The 20,896-nt window shown below is 38.4% G+C and overlaps 2 protein-coding genes across 3 annotated transcripts in view; one reads left to right on the forward strand and one right to left on the reverse strand.

The window, feature by feature from the left end:
- The window catches only part of LOC132628016 (protein ENHANCED DOWNY MILDEW 2), a 29,355-nt gene extending 19,798 nt beyond the window's left edge, over window positions 1-9,557 (forward strand). The window contains exons 4-19 of the mRNA XM_060343690.1: window positions 990-1,043; window positions 1,147-1,277; window positions 1,808-1,904; window positions 2,004-2,108; window positions 2,300-2,547; window positions 2,631-2,765; window positions 2,857-3,333; window positions 4,441-4,579; window positions 4,685-4,786; window positions 5,805-5,897; window positions 6,704-6,745; window positions 7,070-7,180; window positions 7,332-7,406; window positions 7,516-7,634; window positions 7,720-7,783; window positions 7,889-9,557. Of these exons, the coding sequence (XP_060199673.1) occupies window positions 990-1,043; window positions 1,147-1,277; window positions 1,808-1,904; window positions 2,004-2,108; window positions 2,300-2,547; window positions 2,631-2,765; window positions 2,857-3,333; window positions 4,441-4,579; window positions 4,685-4,786; window positions 5,805-5,897; window positions 6,704-6,745; window positions 7,070-7,180; window positions 7,332-7,406; window positions 7,516-7,634; window positions 7,720-7,783; window positions 7,889-9,319 (3,423 nt within the window). The 3' untranslated portion in view covers window positions 9,320-9,557. The remainder of the gene's footprint in view (window positions 1-989; window positions 1,044-1,146; window positions 1,278-1,807; window positions 1,905-2,003; window positions 2,109-2,299; window positions 2,548-2,630; window positions 2,766-2,856; window positions 3,334-4,440; window positions 4,580-4,684; window positions 4,787-5,804; window positions 5,898-6,703; window positions 6,746-7,069; window positions 7,181-7,331; window positions 7,407-7,515; window positions 7,635-7,719; window positions 7,784-7,888) is intronic.
- A 1,168-nt stretch (window positions 9,558-10,725) lies between these two features.
- On the reverse strand, window positions 10,726-20,228 carry LOC132628024 (transcription initiation factor TFIID subunit 6). Of its 2 annotated transcripts, none has more exons than XM_060343714.1 (12): window positions 19,856-20,228; window positions 18,480-18,566; window positions 18,126-18,227; window positions 17,922-18,030; window positions 17,520-17,623; window positions 17,300-17,437; window positions 17,121-17,216; window positions 16,601-16,725; window positions 16,135-16,267; window positions 15,909-16,034; window positions 15,640-15,751; window positions 10,726-11,290 (listed from the first exon to the last, which is right to left on the reverse strand). In XM_060343714.1, the coding sequence occupies exons 1-12, from the start codon at window positions 19,979-19,981 to the stop codon at window positions 10,932-10,934; spliced, it is 1,617 nt and encodes a 538-aa protein (XP_060199697.1). In that variant the 5' UTR covers window positions 19,982-20,228; the 3' UTR covers window positions 10,726-10,931. The 2 variants fall into 2 exon arrangements, with proteins under 2 accessions (XP_060199697.1, XP_060199688.1); XM_060343705.1 differs by having other exon boundaries at window positions 15,598-15,751; window positions 19,856-20,214.
- Window positions 20,229-20,896: the final 668 nt, after the last annotated feature.

Genomic DNA, 20,896 nt, shown 5'->3' on the forward strand with positions numbered 1-20,896 from the left:
ACATCTGCATTAAATGAGGTTTCCCCTCTGTTGGACCATTTAATACTTCGAAGGGCTTCAGAAAGAGGAGAGAGAGAAAGAGAAGAGAAGGGAAGAGAGAGGGAAGGAAAGATAAGAAGAAAGGTTGATCAAGAAAGGAACTAGGTCATATTCTTGGGGAATGTGCCTGGGAGAGTTTGAAATAGGAGAGAGATTTTTTTTTTTTTTTTTTTTAATGTTGTAATGACCTTTAAGACTTGATTAACTTATATATTATGTTAGTGATGATCAAGGAAAATATTGTGTAAGGTGCATATAGTGGACCATCCGGAGGGACAAAAATAGCAGATGTTTTGAGAACAAAAGTAATCCAACACAGAAATTAAAGATGAACTGTATCTTGAGCTTGAATTTTTGGTGTAGAGAGTTTTGTATAGAAGATGCTGATTCCGTCCTAGACTTTTTGAAAGCCTTGTGAAGTGTACATAGGCTTTTTTCTTTCTAGTATTACAGTTGCCAGTGCAATCTTTGTACTGATGAATATAACGTTACCATTCTCAAAAAACAATATATACATTTAAGTGGTGGTTGAATAACAGTTTGATAGAGAAGACGTCATATCAAATTTACATGTTGGTGTATTTGAATTCTTGAAAATTGTGAATTTTTCATAGGAGCAGTATATGGTCAAACATTTTGGGATATCCCAAAATCGAAAGTGAGTTATATAAAATGAGCCCGTAGGAGTATTCTTTTATGACGACAGAGCCCATTTAATTTAGTTAATTCTCATTTCTGTATTTGAAAGTACTTTGATATATCCCATAAATACACATAATTTCTTTTTGCCAAAAACTAACCAATGTCTGAATTGAGACAGAATCCAATCAGGTCCTTTTTTTAAGCTTGAGTTTTTCCTTTTCTTTTTGGATATGTTTTATTTTTCTTTTTCTCTTATCAAATATTTTGCATCTTTATAGCAAAATGTCAAACTGAATTATTTTATGCAGGTTTTACTTAAATTTTTGGAGGAGAAGCCTAAGAAGAAGAAAATCTTTGATGAGGTTATACATATTCTTTCCCTCGCTTTTCTAAGACATGAAAGCAGGAATTGAGGATCAGAACATCTGGCTCTCTTTTTGAGCTTGTGCTTGTTTCTTTTGGCAGGTTGGATCAATATCCGACTTTATAGTCGATGATATCATAGATGACAATGAAGAAGAAGATGAAGATGATGATGATTATAATCACTTTGAATCTCTCTGCGCTATATGTGACGATGGTGGTGAACTTCTTTGGTATGGGCAGGCTTTACCATTCCACAAATACAATTCAATGTCCAGCTTGTGTTGGATCTTTCCTTGAATCTGCACTCGCATAATTGAATTATAAGTTTGCCAAATGTTCTGTCTCATCTGATTGTCTTTGTTATATGTTCCGTTGTTGATGTTGTGTTTGCACCCCGATACAGATTTATACATAGGCGTAGACCATTGATTCAGTTTGTTTGGTCATCTTATTAGTTCAATAAACTCTGAAGAAGGGAACAATAGGCTCGGCAGTTCAATGTCTAACTGAACACATAGTGACATGCCCACCTCCTTTGTTGAGTATTTCTTATTTTGTTCTACGAGTGTCAAACTGGCATTTTTGTTTGCACCTACTTCTAAGAACTTTTGTAATTTCATGTCAGTATACCTGATAGTAGCATGTAGTTAAATCTTGCTTCTCTTTCCAGAGGTGGTCAGTTTTGGTTCTGAATTGCTTGTTATTATCTATTGGCTTTTTCTGCTACTCCAAATAATATGCCTCTTGTGATCCCTACCAGTTGCGATGGGAAGTGCTTGAGGTCATTTCATGCTACTGTGGAAGATGGTGCTCAATCTCAGTGTGAATCTCTTGGTTTTACAAAGGCGCAAGTTAAGGTATGTCAAAATTTGCCTGGCTTTCATTCCTTCTAGTGATGTTATTCTTGTCTCTGGCTAGCATATTGCTTCCTACTAATACAAGTTTTCCTCTTCCAGGCAATGAAATATCAAGATTTCTATTGTAAGAATTGTGAATATCAGCAGCACCAGTGCTATGCTTGTGGGAAGTTGGGTTCTTCTGATCAATCATCTCATGCGGAGGTACTAACAAACCTATGAGACCTGCTGTGGAATAGTACAATTGCTTGAAGATGTTGTAGTGATTTTTCGTTAAGAAATCAATAATAAGTGTGCATCCCTGTGTTAGATTTATATTAGCATTTTTGAGTTGGTACTTAGAATTGCATTTTCTCCATGGTATGTTTAAGTCAAAATTCAGGTATGGTTTTCAGGTCTTCCGTTGCGTTAATGCGACTTGTGGCCATTTTTACCACCCACATTGTGTTGCCAGACTGCTTCATCCTGATGCTCAGTCGAAGGTTGATGAACTTAAAAAGAAGATTGCCGCTGGTGAATCTTTTGCTTGTCCTCTGCATCAGTGCTGCGTCTGTAAACAAAGAGAAGATAAAGATAAACCTGAGCTACAGTTTGCCATGTGTAGACGGTGTCCAACATCATATCATCGGAAATGCTTGCCTAAGTACTTGCTTTATTTTTTTTTCTTGATGTTTCCGTGGACAGTACTTTGTGTACAAATGTAACGGGTTTTATGTAAATTGCCAGGGAAATTGTTTTCGACAAGAGCAACGATGAAGAAGAAAATGAGGAGGAGGAGGGGGAGGAGGAGGACGAGGAGGATGATGTTATGCCAAGGGCATGGGATGGTCTTATAAAAAATCGCATTTTGATCTATTGTTTGTGAGTTCTTTACACCCTACTTGTACTTTTACTCTATCCATCTGTGCTGGTATTTCAAGTTTCAAATGACTTATGCTAACAAATTCATCAGAAAACACGAGATTGATGAAGAACTTGCTACACCTTCAAGAGATCACATCAAATTTCCGGGAGATCGTAGGAGGGAGAAACAAACACCGGAACAAACGGGAAAACCAAAAGGAATATCTGCAGAAGTGACTAATGGCAAGAGAGTGATTGCTAAAAAATCAGAAACTGTTGAAAAATTGTCCAAGGCAGTGAAGGTTGATTTTTCCAGAAAGAGAGAGAGACCGCCTCTACCTGATTCTGTGAAAAGACAAAAAGTTATCGATGCTAATAGAAAGAGTTTGAACAAGTCTTCGTCCGCAAAGCTCAACAAAGCTACCAAAAGTGAAGGTAAAACCTCTTTGGGCGATAAGTTATATGCACTCATTAGCAGGGAATCACAAATTGATGAGTCTGGTGAAGAGGAGAAAACCAAGATCGTGAAGTCTGACAAAAAGGAGAGAAGCAGTTCACAGACTTTAGATGCTGCATCAAAGAGCAGGTGAAGCACTTTAGCTCTGTCAATAACTATTTGCACTTGAGGTTCCAGAGATATCTCAACTTTTGCTTTTTCTTGGCTTAGGATGGGTTTTTTAATTCATAGCAACAAACTTTGGCTCAGTGGACATGCGTGCTTATCTTAAAATGGTTTCTGACAATTACTCCAAATGCAGGTTTAAATCAAAGTGGAATAATATTTTAAAGGTTCTTTTTCTCAAGCAAAATAAGAAGAGATGAAAATAGAGTAGTGTAGTTTTTGTATCGAGAGACTAAGGCATTAAAGATTTAGCCCTATGGATGTTAAGTTAGTGTTTCAGTTTCGGGTTCAAACTCCAGGAGAGGTACTCTATTGAGGTCAGGCTTTGTTACTTGTTGTATGCATTAGTTGTAGCCTTGTAGGAGCACCTTTTTCACTCTTTCATTATGTTAACAGCCAGTTGAAGGATTTGAAAGTGAGAGCAGATTTGGACCGAGATCTTCAGTTTTTAGACTAAACAAGTTTTAAATTTGCATTGTATAGCATTAATGATACTTCTATTTGTAAACAATTTTAATGGATTATTTATCATTTTCTGTCAAACAATAGTAGGGGTGTGGGATCATGAACTTTGGATTGAAAATGCTGTGGTTGAGTCTACTAGTTTCTGGAGGAATGTCCCCTAGCCCCAATCGCAACAACAACAACAACGACGTACGCAGTGTAATATTGTAATCCCACAAGTGGGGTGTGGGGAGGGTAGAGTATACGCAGACCTTATCCCTACCTTGGGAGGTAGAGAGGCTGTTTCCGATAGACCCTCGGCTCAGGATAAAGCAAAAACAAAGCAGGTCAAAAAGGAAAAAGGAACAGTAACTACAACAAAACAGTACACTAAGCAAAAAACTAAAACAGTACACTATGAAAAAAACTAGTATGTTGGAAGAACTGAATCAATGTGGTATGTGCGTTGATGTTTTTAGTTCTCCTGCTCTTCTTTTATTCTACTTTCGCACTGCCCCACAATAGGATGCTGTCTTTGTGCCTTTTCTCATCTGGCCCATGGATTCCTTTCTGTTGTCTCTGACTGATAGGACACTGTTCTCTTTTCTTTTAATGTCTGTCATGTAGAATATTGTCTATGATGAAGGAAGTTAAATCCTCCATAACTATGGATCAAATAGTGAAGCACAAAGTACCTACAACGCATGCATACTCATCAAAATTCGACAAATCTATAACCTTGGGGAAAGTTGAGGGTTCTGTTGAGGTAAATAATTTTTCGTGTTGTTTTCTGTTGAACCTATCTTTAATGTGACCTATTTTATCAAATGTCCTGAAGAGACATCATAAAAAACGACCTTATTTCTTGCAGGCTATTCGTGCGGCTTTACAGATACTAGAGGAAGGGGGCAAAGTCGAAGATGCAAAAGCTGTCTGTGAGCCTGGGCTTCTTGCTCAGATAATGAAGTGGAGGGTACTTGTTTCATTCTTCTATTTAATTTGCTTATTCTAGTCAGCAAAATGATACAATGCCTCCCCCCTCTCAAACCAAAAAAAAGAAAGTGATATTCTAGAGGGATGTGTATTTCTGGAATACCGTAGTATATAATATACTTACTCCCCAGATCGTGTCAGTCTTCAAGTGTCCAACTGCAAACCTTGAACTCGAGCCAATCCTGGCCCCTCCACCTAATGGAAGAAAGAGTACATTCTCCAGAAGTAAATATATGGTCACAAGTGGCAGTGGCCCCTGGTGGGAAATGGGTGAAAGTAGAGAGAAAGATGGAAAAGGATACATATATGTCTCACTAAAGATCTTGTATCTCTTTCTATTAATTATTAGTGTGGACATATCCGTGATTAAATCAGCATTTGCTTTGAGTAGTTGGTGTTTGGTTGCCTTATCCAAATAATTCAGTATTATTTTATCTCATGAAAATCACTTCTCAGACTAATGGCCAACCATTTTTTCTATGAAGGCTATTTTTAATTGATTTGATATCATTTATGAAATTATCTTTAGTTTACCAACTATTCCCCGAGTTAATTCTGGTATATAAATTTCAATTACATTTTTTCTCAACGAAAAAATTTCAGTAACACTTGTATAACTAGGCAATGTCATTAACTGAATCGGATTGAATCAAATAGCTGGCTTTTAACTGAATCAGATTGAATCAAATAGCTGGCTTTCTTTCAGCGTATTTAGATGGCTGTTTGGTGGTTGTAGTGCTGAAACATTAATCAATTCCGCGCAATTAGGTCTAAGCATTTTAAATTAACTGGTCAAGTGGGTTCAAGGTGTTCTATATTGCATTTTCAACAGAACTAGATGGCAGTGATTGCTAAAAGTTTTACCTGTCTTTGCTTTCTACATTATTCTTCCATTTGTTATTCTCTCTATTGTGTCCCAAATTTCTAATAAATTCCGAATTTATGTCGAATGCGTCTTGGGCTGTTTTCTAATTGTATGAATTATTCTTATTTTGTAGAGCAAGCTGAGAGTGTATCTTGCTCCCTTTCTACACGGCATGCGCTACACGTCCTTTGGTCGCCACTTTACTAAAGTGGAGAAGCTGAGAGAGGTGAGCTAAAACTATAGAACTTATTTGTCATCAGAAGATATATGTCTTTAACGACTGTGATTTCACCTCTCTGCCTGGTGGCATCCAGAGGTAAGCCAGAAAGAAGATTAGGTACCTTGAAGTTTAAGGGCTTTTAAATTTGGGGTGGGGTGCGGGGGTGGGGTAGGGAAGCTCAAGCTGAGAGAGGTGAGCTAAAACTATAAAACTTACTTGTCATCAGAAGATATATGTGACTTTAATAACCCTCAGGGGTTGGCCTGGTGGCAATTGGCTTGAGCCTTGGGGTGCTCCCTTTCAAGGTCTCAAGTTCGAAACCCACTGGGTGCAAACAATTTCTGAGGGCCATCGGACTGGGTAAAACCCTGAATTACCCGTGGTGCACTTGCGGGAAACTCCTTGCCGAGGGTCTGTGCACCCCCGGGATTAGTCGGGGCTCAAAGAGCCTCGGACACCCGGTGCTTAATCAAAAAAAATATATATATATATGTGTCTTTAATGACTGATTTCACCTCTCTGCCTGGTGGCATCCAAAGGTGAGCCAGAAAGAGATTAGGTACCTTGAAGTTTAAGGGCTTTTAAATTTTGGTTTTTTTGCTTGGGGTAGGGAAGCTCCTCTGGTTACTAATTTGTCATTTTTTTTCGAAAAAAGGGCACAAAGAGCCCATAAAATTTACCCTTCCCACATTTTAACTTGTGCACCTTCTGGCTGGATCATTTGAGTAGTGCTTTCTCTTTGATCTACTCATCAAGCTGTAGTATTTTTACATGCCATATTTTACCTGATTGAGTGTGATTCTATTGTGCAGATTGTCGATATGCTTCATTGGTATGTTCGAGATGGTGATATGGTAGGAATCTATGCTGGCCTTACGCTTCATGAGTGGAAATCTTGTTACCAACTTTGAGTACAATAATTTTCTCTGGTGTAGATTGACTATAATCCTCCAACTTTATTCATCAGTATTCTGCTATACCAATATTTTTATAGGGGAAACGCAATCGTCTGTGTTCCTCCTGTTGTACTTTGGAAAATGATTAGTTGATGTCTAATTACTTGTGACTTGTAAATCTTCCAGGATCATGTTGTTTATGATTTGTGAAGTTTCTACTATCAGGCTAGCTTTTTTGTTTAGCGGGCAGCGAATTTAAAGATTTTGTTGTTTGTTGAGCAGATTTTGGATTTCTGTTGCGGTTCCAACGATTTCAGTTGTCTCATGAAAAAGAAGCTGGATGAAATTGGGAGGGGTTGCTTATATAAAAATTATGATCTATTCCAAGCAAAGGTGAATGATTTTCCTTGTTTGTTAAAGTGCATATTTCAGGTGGAGAATGCCCTAAGAAATGGTGATAGACGTCCAAGATTTGACAAATGACAAGTCAATATGCTTAGGTGGTTGGCACATTACTTATTGCAGTTCTTTGTCCTTCCTGCAGAATGCATTTAATTTTGAGAAGAAGGACTGGATGACTGTACGCCCAGAGGACTTGCCAGTAGGAGGATCGAAGTTGGTAAGAAATTTTTTCTAAGAGCACAACATTCACAGAAATATACCAGCTCCAAATTTCATTGGTTTTCACCATACATTGCTTGCACTTAAATTTTTCACCCTTGGTGTAGATCATGGGGCTGAATCCTCCTTTTGGGGTCAATGCTGTCCTTGCTAACAAATTTATTAACAAAGCACTTGAGTTTAAGCCAAAGCTTCTTATCCTCATTGTTCCGAAAGAGACACAACGGTATTTTGCATCTCATTTACTTATGTGAACTTCTCTTCTTTCTTTTCTCTCTCTGATTTTGATAAAACTTTTCTATTGGAACCAGGTTAGATTTAAAGGGATCTCCATATGATCTAATTTGGGAGGATCACGAGTTGCTTAGTGGGAAGGTAAACTGTTTCTCCCCGTTCTTGTGAGTTGGTGTTAAAACTGAATGTATTATTAAGAATATAATAAGTTTACTGTCTGGTGGCTCATCCTTATTCTTTTTCCAGTCATTTTATTTACCTGGATCTGTTGATTCAAATGACAAACAAATGGAGGATTGGAATGTGAGTACACCACCACTTTATCTTTGGAGTCGCCCTGATTGGACCGCCAACCATAAAGCAATTGCTCAACAGCATGGCCACCCGTCCAAGATAAAATTAGAAAAAAGTTGCTTCGACGCACCTGTCCCTCGTTCACTGGAACATGATGAAGTTGTGTCAACAAAGATCAATAACGACATTGGTTTTGAGGATAAGAAGCGACATCAGCCCCAAGAATACAAGGAGAGATCACAGAATAAAAGTGGCAAAGAAGGTGGTGATCACCGGGGCCACGGGACGAACAAATCTCATGAAAAGTCAATGAAAGGGAGTCAGGATAAAAGCAAGAATAGATCTGATGAAAAGTCAATGAAAGGGAGTCAGGATAAAAGCAAGATGAGATCTGATGAAAAGTCAATGAAAGGGAGTCGGGATAGAAGCAAATTTCAGAGAGATTTGGATGAAAAATCAAGACAGGACAAGTCCACAGTGAAACGACAGAGAGATTTGGATGAAAAAGCAACAGAGGACAGGTCTGTAAGGAAAAGATCTCTGTCTCATCATTCCTCCCCCCTCATGACCAATCGTGAGTCGGTTGATCGGCACACAATTTTGTCTTCTAAGGCTGAAGAGAAGGATAGCTATCAATGTTTTGCGGGCCAGAGCACTTCTGCATTACAGACGGAGCAAGAGACAGGGTATGGGGTACATCAGGACAGTCACATGGAAAGAAGGCACATCTTGCCAACGGAGGAGCCTTATTCAAGTTTAGCTCACCAATATCCTCAGTCTGCTAGTCCTGGTCCTGAGTATATGGGGCACAGGGCACATCAGGATGGTGACATGGCAAGAAGGAACAGCTTGCCAATGCAGGAGCCTTACTCAAGTTTAAATCACCAATATCCTCGGTCTGCTAGTCCTGGTCCCGAGTATGCATTCAGGGCCTCTGAAGAACGATTTATGGGATATCAAAGAGAGCATCCAGATATACCTGGTAGACCGTACACCAGTCACCGGAATGGGGGGATATATGCAAGGGAGTCAGATGTACGGGCACAGGGCAACCTTTATGGGCAGCAGGGTGATGAGTTTTTGACTCAAAGAAGCAACTACGTAGCGGGTGCCAGCACTGGATATCCCCATCCCCCCTATGGGAGGTTGAGTCCAGCAACTGATCCAACCTACGGCAGGATCAATACGCCTGTGATGCAACAGTATCCTCCACATGAGGAGTTATATCCCGGTAGGATGAATGGCATGGAATCTGACGGAAGAAGTGGCATCTACGGTGGTGGAGTTGCTCGACCCGGGTTTCAAGGTAGCTCATCGGGCTTTGCTCCCAGGCCTTACTACCCCTATTCGCAGCAAAATTCGTCAGGGTGGCTTAATGAGTAGGCAATGTGGGCTGGTTGGTTTGCGGAGTATTGAAGATGTCCTATTTATGTTGGGTCATGGTTTTTTTCGTAGTTTCCGCTTATTCCTTCCTATCAAACTTCTTTTTTTGCTTTTTTCTTTTCTTTCAGTAGTGAAAATGAAGTCATTATATGTATAAAGTAAAAGCTAGAAATGCCCAGGCAGTTATGCTCTCCTTGAATCTTCTCTAGGTGTTTCTGTTATGTAATTTATTCTGTTCCTTGCTGCTCCTCCACTTGACCACCTCTTTAAGTGGTGTTGTTTTGGTCTTACTTCATGGAAGTAAAGATGTTAGTGGGCTTGTTTTGGGTCATTGCGTTAAAGATGGTATATTCGACGTGCAATTTGAACATGTGTTTGATTTTGAAGTGCTCTGTGTGAGAGAGATAGGGGCTAGCCTTTCCATCTCTTCTTCTCCTTTTTCTTAGTAGTACTATTTTGGTATCGCGTAGACCATTATCCTTAGGTGTGTATTATTATGTGTTGTTCCATTTGTTTGGTATCTTGGTATTTTGCTTTCTTTTTTCTCTTACATTCCTACATTTTACTATGTTTCTTTTGAGTAGAGGGTTTATCGGAAACAATCTCTCTACCCTATAAAGGTAAGAGGTAAGGTCTGCATACATTTTATCTTCCGTAAAACCCCACTTGTGGGATTACACTGTGTATGTTGTTGTGGTTTGATTTTGAAGTGCATATATACCTTGAAATTTGCAAAAAGTCTTGGAAAGGGGCTTCGACGAAATGGCCCGTCATTTTTCTTGTTTTATCCAGAGTTATAAATGATCCTGCTGTTGTTATTCCACATTAAATGTGGTAAGAAATAATACCAAACTTCCAGTATAAATTTATACTTTTGAGTCATCAGAGTGATTCTGTACGTGATGTGTTTTTTCTTCTCTCAGTAAACATAAATCAATTGGCAACGTATGAAATGAAACGGAATATTATACTCTGAAAAGTAAGCATCCCTGAGCTAATAGAGTACTCCCATGCTCCTCGTGGCTCTTGAATCACTAACACTGCTTTCTTCTTCACAATTCTTCTAAACCCAAATGAAAAGCAAATTAGTTTCGAACTATGAACCATTTGGAATCAACTTCCCTTTGTCATTGATTTGGTTTCAAAAGTTTAAAATAATATTTGACGATTATTTCACTGTTTGTCTATTATATTGGTCCATACGGAATTTGAAGTTTGAAAAATAAGTTTTTCAAAGTTTGTCGAGTCTTTACTAACAAAATTTCAGTTGTATTTCAATGTCTAAACACAACATCAACTTCCAAATAACATTTTCAACTCAACTTGAAACACTACTTTTATCAAAGATCAACCCATTCATGTGCTATCGCCTATTCCTGAGTGCCAGAATTCGTCAAAGATGCAAATGGTCTAAAAGAGTCTTATGAATGTAAGACAGCATTGTACTGGAAGATTTCACATTTACAGCCCAGCCGAAGCTATTTCGACATCACACTTCATGCATCCCAAGGAGAAGATGCAACATATATTACATCAAACACAATAGTAATGTCCTACCCAAAAAGGTGAACAAATGCAGTGGATTTCACCCCCACTGTCCCATTCCAAAGGATCATAGAAAGAAAGACAATTCAGGTGAAGGGGTAAAGGAAAACATCCTTTCACCAAAACACTCAAACAGAGATGGCAACAAACGCGCAGCATCCAGATCTTCCTTCCAGGCCTGATCAAGAGCAACAGACGTTTTACCTTGCCCACCAGCCATCTCCCTTCTACCACTGGCTCTCAGCATATTCTCATTGTGCTGCAAACCATGGGGTGCTGATGATACACCAGTTTCATGTCCAACAGCTGGTCCTTGTGTGCCTACTGGCAGAGAATTTGCTGACATTGAACGTGTTGGACCATCTGTCATTAATCTCTTGGCTGGAGGCTGTGTCATCATGTTATCCAAGCTTGCTTTGCGTTTGCCTAGACAAAAAACTTTTATGAAAGTGTTTGTCGAGACAATCAAGAAGCAATGATAGAAGTGCATTATACATTCAAAGATAAAACATAAAACATTGCAGGAGACATGCAAGTTGAAGCGTTTGGACATAGAAAGACATCCAAAGAGGAGGATTCTCAACTTTGAGTTCAAATGACAGACCGCACAAACCTAGCAGGATAAACATATATTAACGATTGATAAGTCCCTAATATATCAATATACACCGCCAATGTTAGCATGAAATTTCTTGACATTCTACTGCAAGGAGATGGCTCAATGTGTAATCCAAAAAGAAGATGAGAATAATTGAAGAATTCGGTCATAAAGATCATATCTCAAACATTGATAATTCTCCACATTATACAACAATTTGGGTTGTTTTTCATGTGTATTAGTACATGATGATTTTCCAGAATTTGGTTGACAGGCTCTGATTGAACTGGAATTTGGTGGGTCTATCGGAAACAGCATGGTGAGCAATACTCACCTTGTTCGCCACGACAAACGTTTATTTTGGCGTTTCGGTGTCATGAAACCCGAATTGACGAATTTGGTTGTTTTCACGTGTATTAGTACATTGATTTTCATGAATTCGATTGTTGACGGAGTCCGACTGGCCTGAAATTTGTGGGTCCATCAGAAATGACCTAGTGGGCATTACAGACCATGTTCGCCATGACAAACACCGTTTATTTTGGGTCATGAAATCGAACATATGAATTTGGTTGTTTTTTGTGTGTATTATTACATAAATTTTCCTGAATTTGGTTGACGGAGTCCGAATGTCATCAAATTTGGTGGGTCTATCGGAAACGTCCTATTGAGCAATACTCTCCACGACAAACGTCGTTTATTTTGGCGATTCGGGGTCATGAAACACGAAGTTATGAATTTGGTTGTTTTTCGTGTGTATTACATGGATTTTCCTGAATTTGGTTGACGGAGTCCGATTGGCCTGAAATTTGGTGGGTCCCTCGGAAGTGGCCTAGTGGGCATTACAGACCATTTTCACAAAGACAAACGTCGTTTATTTTGGCGTTTCGAGGTCACGAAACCTTAATTTATGAATTTGGTTGTTTTTTGTGTATAATACATGAATTTTCCTGAATTCGGTTGACGGAGTCCGATTGGCTTGAAATTTGGTGGGTCCATCGAAAATGGCCTTGTGGGCATTACAAACCATGTTTGCCATGACAAACGTCGCTTTTTTTGGTGTTTCGGGGTCATGGAATCAAATTTATAAATTTGGTTGTCTTTCATGTGTATTAGTACATGGATTTCCCTGAATTTGATCGACGGAGTCCGACAAGCCTAAAATATGGTGGGTCCACCTGAAGTGGCCTACTGGGCATGACAGAACATGTTCGCCATGACAAACGTTATTTATTTTGGCATTTTTGGGTCATAAAACTCGAATTTATGAATTTGGTTGTTTTTTGTGTGTATTAGTACATGAATTTTCCTGAATTTAGTTAACCGAATCCGATTGGCCTGAAATTTCATGGGTCCATCGAAAAAGGCCTAGTGGGCGTTACAGACCATGTTCGCCATGACAAACTTCGTTTATTTTGGCGTTGCAGGGTCAGGAAATCGAATTTATTAATTTGGTTATTTTTCGTGTGTATTAGTACATGGATCTTCCTGAATTTGGTTGACGGTGTGCGAATGGCCTGAAATTTGGTAGGTTTATCATAAACGGTATAGTGAGCAATACTCACCATGTTCTCCACGACAACGTTGTTTATTTTAGCATTTCGAAGTCATGAAACCCGAATTTATGAATTTGGTTGTTTTTCGTGTGTATTGCTAGTATTTAATACATGGATTTTCATGAATTTAGTTGACAGAGTCCGATTGGCCTGTGGTTTGGTAGGTCAATCGGAAGTGGCCTAGTGGGCATTACAAACCATGTTCGCTACTTTGCCATGACAAACGTTGTCTATTTTGGCGTTTCGGGGTCATGAAATCGAATTTATGAATTTGGTCGTTTTCCGTGTGTATCAGTGCATGGATTTTCTTGAATTTGGCTGACGGAGTTCGGATGGCCTGAAATTTGGTGGGTCTATCGGAAACAACCTATTGAGCAATACTCACCATGTTCTCCACGACAAACGTCGTTTATTTTGGCGTTTCAGGGTCATGAAACCTTAATTAATGCATTTGGTTGTTTTTCGTGCGTATTAGTACATGAATTTTCCTGAATTCGGTTGACGGAGTCCGATTGGCTTGAAATTTGAGGGGTCCATCGGAAGTGGCCTAGTGGGTATTACATACCATGTTTGCCATGACAAACGTCGCTTTTTTTGGCGTTTTGGGGTCATGAAATCGAATTTATGAATTTGGTTGTTTTTCGTGTGTTAGTAAATGGATTTGCCTGAGTTTGATTGACGGAGTCCGACAAGAGTAAAATATAGTGGGTCCGCCGGAAGTGGCCTTCTGGGCATTACAGAACATGTTTGCCATGACAAACGTCGTTTATTTTGGCGTTTCGGGGTCATGGAATTGAATTTATAAATTTGGTTATTTTTGGTGTATTAGTACATGGATTTTCCTAAAGTTAGTTGTCAGAGTCCGTATGACTTGAAATTTGGTGAGTCTATTGGAAACGGCCTATTGAGCAATACTCGCCATGTTCTCCATGACAAACGTCGTTTATTTTGGCGTTTTTGGGTCAAGAAACCCGAATTTATGAATTTGGTTGTTTTCTGTGTATTAGTACATGAATTTTCCTGAATTCGGTTGACGGAGTCCAATTGGCTTGAAATTTGGTGGGTCCATCAAAAATGGCCTAGTGGGCATTACAGACTCTTCCTGAGTTTGGTTGATGGAGTGTGAATGGCCTAAAATTTGGTAGGTCTATCAGAACGGCCTAGTTAGCAATGCTCACCATGTTCTCCACGACAAACGTCGTTTATTTTGGTGTTTCGGGGTCATGAAACCAAAATTCATGAATTTGGTTGTTTTCTTATGGATATTTTTGAATTTGATTGACGGAGTCTGATTGGCCTTAAATTTGGTGGGTCCATAAAAATGGCCTAGTGGGCATTACAGACGATGTTCGCCATGGCAAACGTCGTTTATTTTGGCGTAGTTTCAGGGTCATGAAATCGAATTTATGAATTTGGTTGTATTTCGTGTGTAGTACATGGATTATCTTGAATTTGGTTGACGGGGTACGAATGGCCTAAAAATTGGTGGGTCTATCAGGATCGGTCTAGTGAGCAATACTCACCATGTTCTCCGCGACAAACATTCTTTATTTTGGCATTTCAGGTTCATGAAACCCGAATTCATGAATTTGGTTGTTTTCATGTGTATTAGTACACATGGATTTTCCTGAATTTGATTGATGAAGTCCGATTGGCCTGAAATTTGGTGTCTCCATCAGAAATGGCCTAGTGGGCATTACATACCATCTTTACCATGATAAACGTCGTTTATTTTGGCATTCCGGGATCATGAAATCGAATTTATGAGTTCGGTTGTTTTTCGTGTGTATTAGTACATGGATTTTCCTGAGTTTGGTTGACGGAGTCCCAATGGCCTGAAATTTGGTGGGTCTATCGAAAACTGCCTATTGAGCAATACTCACCATGTTCTCCACGACAAACGTCGTCTATTTTGGCGTTTCGAGGTCATGAAACCCGAATTTATGAATTTGGTTGTTTTTCGTGTGTATTATTAGTACATGAATTTTCCTGAATTTGGTTGATGGAGTCCGAATGGCCTAAAATTTGGTGGGTCTATCAGAAGTGTCCTAGTGGGCATCACAGACTATGTTCGCCATGACAAATGTTTATTTTGGCATTTCGAAGTCATGAAACCCGAATTTATGATTTTAGTTGTTTTACACATACATGGATTTTCATAAATTTGGTTGACGGAGACTGAATGGCCTGAAATTTGGTGGGTCTATCGAAAATGGCCTATTGAGCAATACTCACCATGTTCTCCACTACAAACGTCGTTTGTTTTGGCGTTTCGAGGTCATGAAACCTGAATTTATGAATTTGGTTGTTTTTCGTGTGTATTAGTACATGGATTTTCCTGAATTTGGTTGACGGAGTCCGAATGGCCTGAAATTTGGTGGGTCCACCGGAAGTGGCCAAGTGGGCATTACAGACCATGTTCGCCATGGCAAATACTCGCCAGGACAGAATATATTTAATAGATAGCATTACACAAAATTTCACAAGGAAAAAGAACTAAAATTTGTAGTTATGCATTCATAGTTATAAACTCCTCTGTGTGAAAGAATGGAATAAGTAAAACAAAGACCAGGACGTACTCGACAATGTAGTTGAGACTTTCCACAAAGACCAGGACGTACTCGACAATGTAGTTGAGACTTTCCATTTACTCTTCAGGAATGTGCGAGTAGATGGAGATAGTGAAGCAGGCAGAAACTTGAAGCGCTCATAGATGCATAAACCAGCAGCACTCTGCGAACCCAATACATAATTAGAAGAGTAATTGCAGTAATGCCAAAATATCTAAGAATAGAAGTTAGAGAAGCCACATTTGCTATGTTCAATATCACATTGAAATAATTGGACAAAATAATGAGGTAAGACTCATTAACCATTCAAGAGAACTAACCATCAACGCTCCATATACACGCCAAGCTTCAAGCCTCTTCATTTCATTTTTTTGCTTCTCGAGCTGCATTTCAGGCTCCAGCAATTGCAAATAAATCTCAAGATTTGGCAGCACAAGTAGGCGAACCTATACAAATTAGAATATATCACCAATTGCAGTTTACACTTCAAAATGCAGTAAGTAGCAGCGAAAATGGAAAGGAAGTACAGAGAGAACAAGGAGATACCACCCCAGGTCCAAGAGCTGCTAGCCCTTGAATTGCTCCATAATGTTGCGGCAGTGCCTTAGTTGGATCCAGAAAAGCATGCAGCAAAGTCCTGGTGACACGTGGCTGGAGATTGTGGTATACACGACCATATCTGCACAGCTTTCACTTGTGAATAATTCAGCACCAGTTGATAAACATGGATATATTACCAATATCATGGAACTCAAAAGTAAGCTCAATACAATCTATAATGCACAAAATAGAAAGATATGTGTTGGAATTGCCAACTATACAGAACATGCACTAGCAATCATTTAAAAACCCCCTTCTCAAGGGGGCAGCAAAAAGAAAAAGGGAAAAAAAAGCCCATGTAACGGGACAATCCAGTTAGAGATAATAGCTTGGTCAACATAAAAGCAACAGCTTGTGAAGCAGATGCTTTTTTTCTGTAGCTTCCAAATGTGAGAAATTGAGTGATCCTTACCTCTTGCATATTAAAGCAACCAACTTTGCTGAGAAGTCTCTAAGTTCCCAATGATTGTCAGACAATCGGTTTCCCAACCTTTTTGCAACAATGCATGTCACTATAGAAGGCATCAACTGGTGCAGCTGGAGATGAACTCGGCAAAATAAATAATTAAAAAGAATACTAAAAAGTGACATAAAGGAGAAAATCATCAAATCAATCATGGGAAAATTAGACAACACCAATAGCCAAAGCTGCAGGGTTGAAGCCGAAGCTTAGTTTTCCATTATGTATGCAGCACTGCTGTAATGAACAAAGTAAACTAACAAAGCTTATTCAAATTAAATAGATTAACTTATGCAATTAAACCCCATCTCTTTACTCAACAGAGATGTACTTAGCTTTTCAACTGTCATTTTTAAGTCATTTTCATAAACAATGAAGTTCTACTAGTCCAATCAGCAACATATTACATTATCCTAAACCTACATTCTAAAGAAAGAAGTATGTCGCACCAAGATAACAGTAATTGACTCACATATGGTTCAATATGTATTTGTGTATTCTGGAGAAGGCTCCAGACTAGTCGCATCAAAGCGAAAAGGAGAGGAAAATTGTTCAAATTCCGAGCCACCTGACATGTAACAGACTATCATTATCCTTTGTCCATCACCCACAAATGTAACATGAACTGGGCTTAAATTGGCTTACAATTACCTCATCAGAAACAAAATATGTAAAGTAAGGAACTAAAGGATGAATCCCTGAGTCAGTTGCTAAGCTTCGTAGAGCTTCTTTAAAGAGAAGGGGATTAGATCTATTCACAGTAAGCTCTGTAATTTTGTCATAATAGAGCTGCAAAAAAACCCACTGATGCATAAGGATAAAATCATTTTGGATGGGCAAAAAGGATGAAAATATTTCGGTACAGTTATACCTGGAGCTCACGGGATAGGACATGCTTAACAGGTACTTTAATATCAACAGGAACTCCATCCTCCTTATACTCGGTCTTTCTATTATCAGACGGCATAGCTAAAGCTGCGATAAATTAATATGTTAGTCTGGAATTTTTTATTTTTTTGAAACTGGTAAATTTAGTCTGGAATATTTAAATAGCATTAGATACAAACTTTAACTAGTACTAATAATACTACAAGAATACTCCTCATTTCTTAGCAGTCATGGGGAAAAGGAAATTATTCAAATCAGGAGGCAAACTAATCAGTTGGAAAAGAACACGACGGATGACAAACTTTTTTGAGATGACTACAGTAAAATCAAATGCTAAAACATCCGGACAAGCTACTTGCAGCAAAGGTTGTAACAAAATACGGACCTTCAGGTAGAGGGTTTTCAGGAATAGCAGGCTGTACTCCTTCTACAGCTAACCAATGGGCAACAACAGCAGTGTCTAATGGCGCTTTAGGCAAAGGAGCTTCAATTACCTAAACCACAAAACACAGCAACTTACTTTGAACATCACTTCAATAATTCACAAACTAAATCTGGTATTTAAACCTCAGATATCAAAGCTCTTTACATCTTTGAATTCTACATCCTTCTCTTCAATGTAGAACAAATCCTTATGTCCAGCTGCTCTCTTGAACCTTAACGGATCTCCAGAAGCAAAACCATATATTGGCTGCCCAAGACAACACAGACATAAAGGAACAATCAATTATACCACAATTTCAAATTTATCCATCAGCTACAGCCTATGTTGCTCGGACTCCAAAAATTGTTGCCAGCCCAGAGTCGGATCCTCCAAAATTACACTACCTTTGGAGGATCCGACCCGCAAAAATCGACATTTTTGAAGAGTCAGAGCAACATTGGTGCCTATAGCATGTATACACTAATACACAAATTGGCTGGTATAGAACAAAAGAAGTACCTCAACACCTCTCAAGCTGAGTGCAGCATCCACATCATCAGTAGATAATGTAGTTCTCTTCGAATGACGCATACATTTAATAGCTTCCTAAAGTATACAAACAAAATTTATGCAAATTGCATGCGCAAAAACCTCAAATAAGGTCAAAACTTCACCAGGCTTATGTTCCAAAAGTAATCTCAAAGAGAAAATTATGCACAATTTAGCTTCTTCTTTTTTTTTTTTTTTTTTTTTTGTATGTGTAAAATCAGGTGACACATACATTTAATATCTTCCTATAGTATCAAACAAAATTTAAGTACTCTCGAAGAGCTAACCATTGATTATTTAGCTTTTCCAAAAGAAGTGTGTGTTTTTTGAGTGGAATGTGTGTAAAATGAGGTACCTGCATGATCTCTCGTATTCGAGAGATCTCAAAACTACATTACATGTGTGATAACCTCACCAAAAACAGAAGTCAAAACTTCACCACGCTCATGTTTCAAAAGTAATCTCGAAGAGAAAATTATGCACAATTTTAGCTTTTTCTGTGTGCATATACAGTGTGTCTGTGTGTAAAGTCAGGTACGTGATAACCTCAAAAAAAGTCAAAAACGTCATCACGCTTATATTGCAAAGTAATCTCGAAGAGAAAATTTTGCACAATTTAGCTTATAACCTAAATAAAAGTCAAAAACGTCATCACGCTTATATTGCAAAAGTAATCTCGAAGAGAAAATTTTGCACAATTTAGCTTTTTCTGTGTGCGTATACAGTGTGTGTGTGTGTGTAAAAATCAGGTACACGCTTATGTTCTAAAAGTGATCTCGAAGAAAAATTATGCACAATTTAGCTTTTTTTGTGTGCGTATACAGTGTGTGTAAAATCAGGTGCGCGATAACCTCAAATAAAGTCAAAAACTTCACCACGCTTATATTCCAAAAGTAATCTCGAGCTTATATTCGAAAAGTAATATCAAAGAGAAAATTATGCACAATTTAGCTCTTTCTGTGTGCATATACAGTGTGTGTGTGTGTAAAGTCAGGTACGCGATAACCTAAATAAAAGTCAAAACTTCACCATGCTTATATTCCAAAAGTAACCTCAAAGAGAAAATTATGCACAATTTAGCTTTTCTGTGTGCCTATACAGTGTGTGTAAAAATCAGGTACACGCTTATGCTCTAAAAGTGATCTCGAAGAAAAATTATGCACAATTTAGGTTTTTTTGTGTGCGTATACAGTGTGTAAAATCAGGTACGCGATAACCTCAAAAAAAAAGTCAAAAACTTCATCACGCTTATATTCCAAAAGTAATCTCAAAGAGAAAATTATGCACAATTTAGCTTTTTTCTGTGTGCATAAACACAGCGCGTGTGTGTGTGTAAAATCAAGTACCTGCATGATTTCTCGAATACGGTATTCTACATCAGCGGCGAGAGCAGGCAATACATCAGGTGATAAATTGTTTACACCTATGCTTTGTGATATCACTTCTATTGTCTCTTTCGGTACTATACTCATCTTTTTTCTTTTGCTCCGTTTACTTTAGGTTAAATTCAAAAACACTTCGATCAGATTTTTACCGGTAAAACAGCTACGGAAGAGGAACTTTTACGCGGCGGTGGAGTGGTGGAAAGGAGAGAGAGAAAGAGAAGGGGAGAGTAGAGAGAGAAAAATTGTAAAGAGGGGGAAAATTGGAGTGGTCAATGCTCAGTGTCGCGATGGGAGTGTGACCCGACGGGTCGGTGCGATTGTAGTAATGGGTTGACCCGAACCCGAACCCAAACCCTCACCAGCCCAACGAATGCAATAGACTAGAAGTGAAGTTTTTTTTTGTCCGGACTGTCTTTAATTTTTGTCCCTCGTATATGTGTTTTTTAATATTTGTCATTGCTGCTTATTTAATGAAAATATCCGCACTTGCTTTGCCCATCATAAATTCTATAATATTTATCTTCGGAAATTGAACTTTTGCTTCGCTCGGCACAAGTTGTGTAGAAATTAAGTTATGTGGTATAAGTTGGATAGTATTTTTCAGTGTAGAAAGTTTTATTTTTTCTGCATAACTTGTGCGGATGTTTGATACATATGTTGAAGCTAAATGTAAACTTTGGGAGCGAAATCTAAACTTATGTCTTTTTTAGATTATGTTGAGTGTTGAAAGTTTTGCTTGATCTGGCATAACATGTGAGATGTTATGATACATATGCCGAAACTACACGTAAACTTTGCCGAGCGAAGTTTAAATTATGCCGCGTCAAAAGTGCTTAAGGATAAAAATTAAACAACACAAATTTGATTGGAAAAATTAAAAACCACCCCAAAATTAGGGCATTTGTTCGAATGACCTTTTCTCTTCTCCCTAAAAAAAATTAAAGTGTGTAACTTCTATATATCAATGACTTAGAAATATTTCTACAATCAAAGTTACTTATA

The sequence above is a fragment of the Lycium barbarum genome, chromosome 1 (genome assembly GCF_019175385.1).
Source record: "Lycium barbarum isolate Lr01 chromosome 1, ASM1917538v2, whole genome shotgun sequence".
NCBI classification, from domain to species: Eukaryota; Viridiplantae; Streptophyta; class Magnoliopsida; order Solanales; family Solanaceae; genus Lycium; species Lycium barbarum.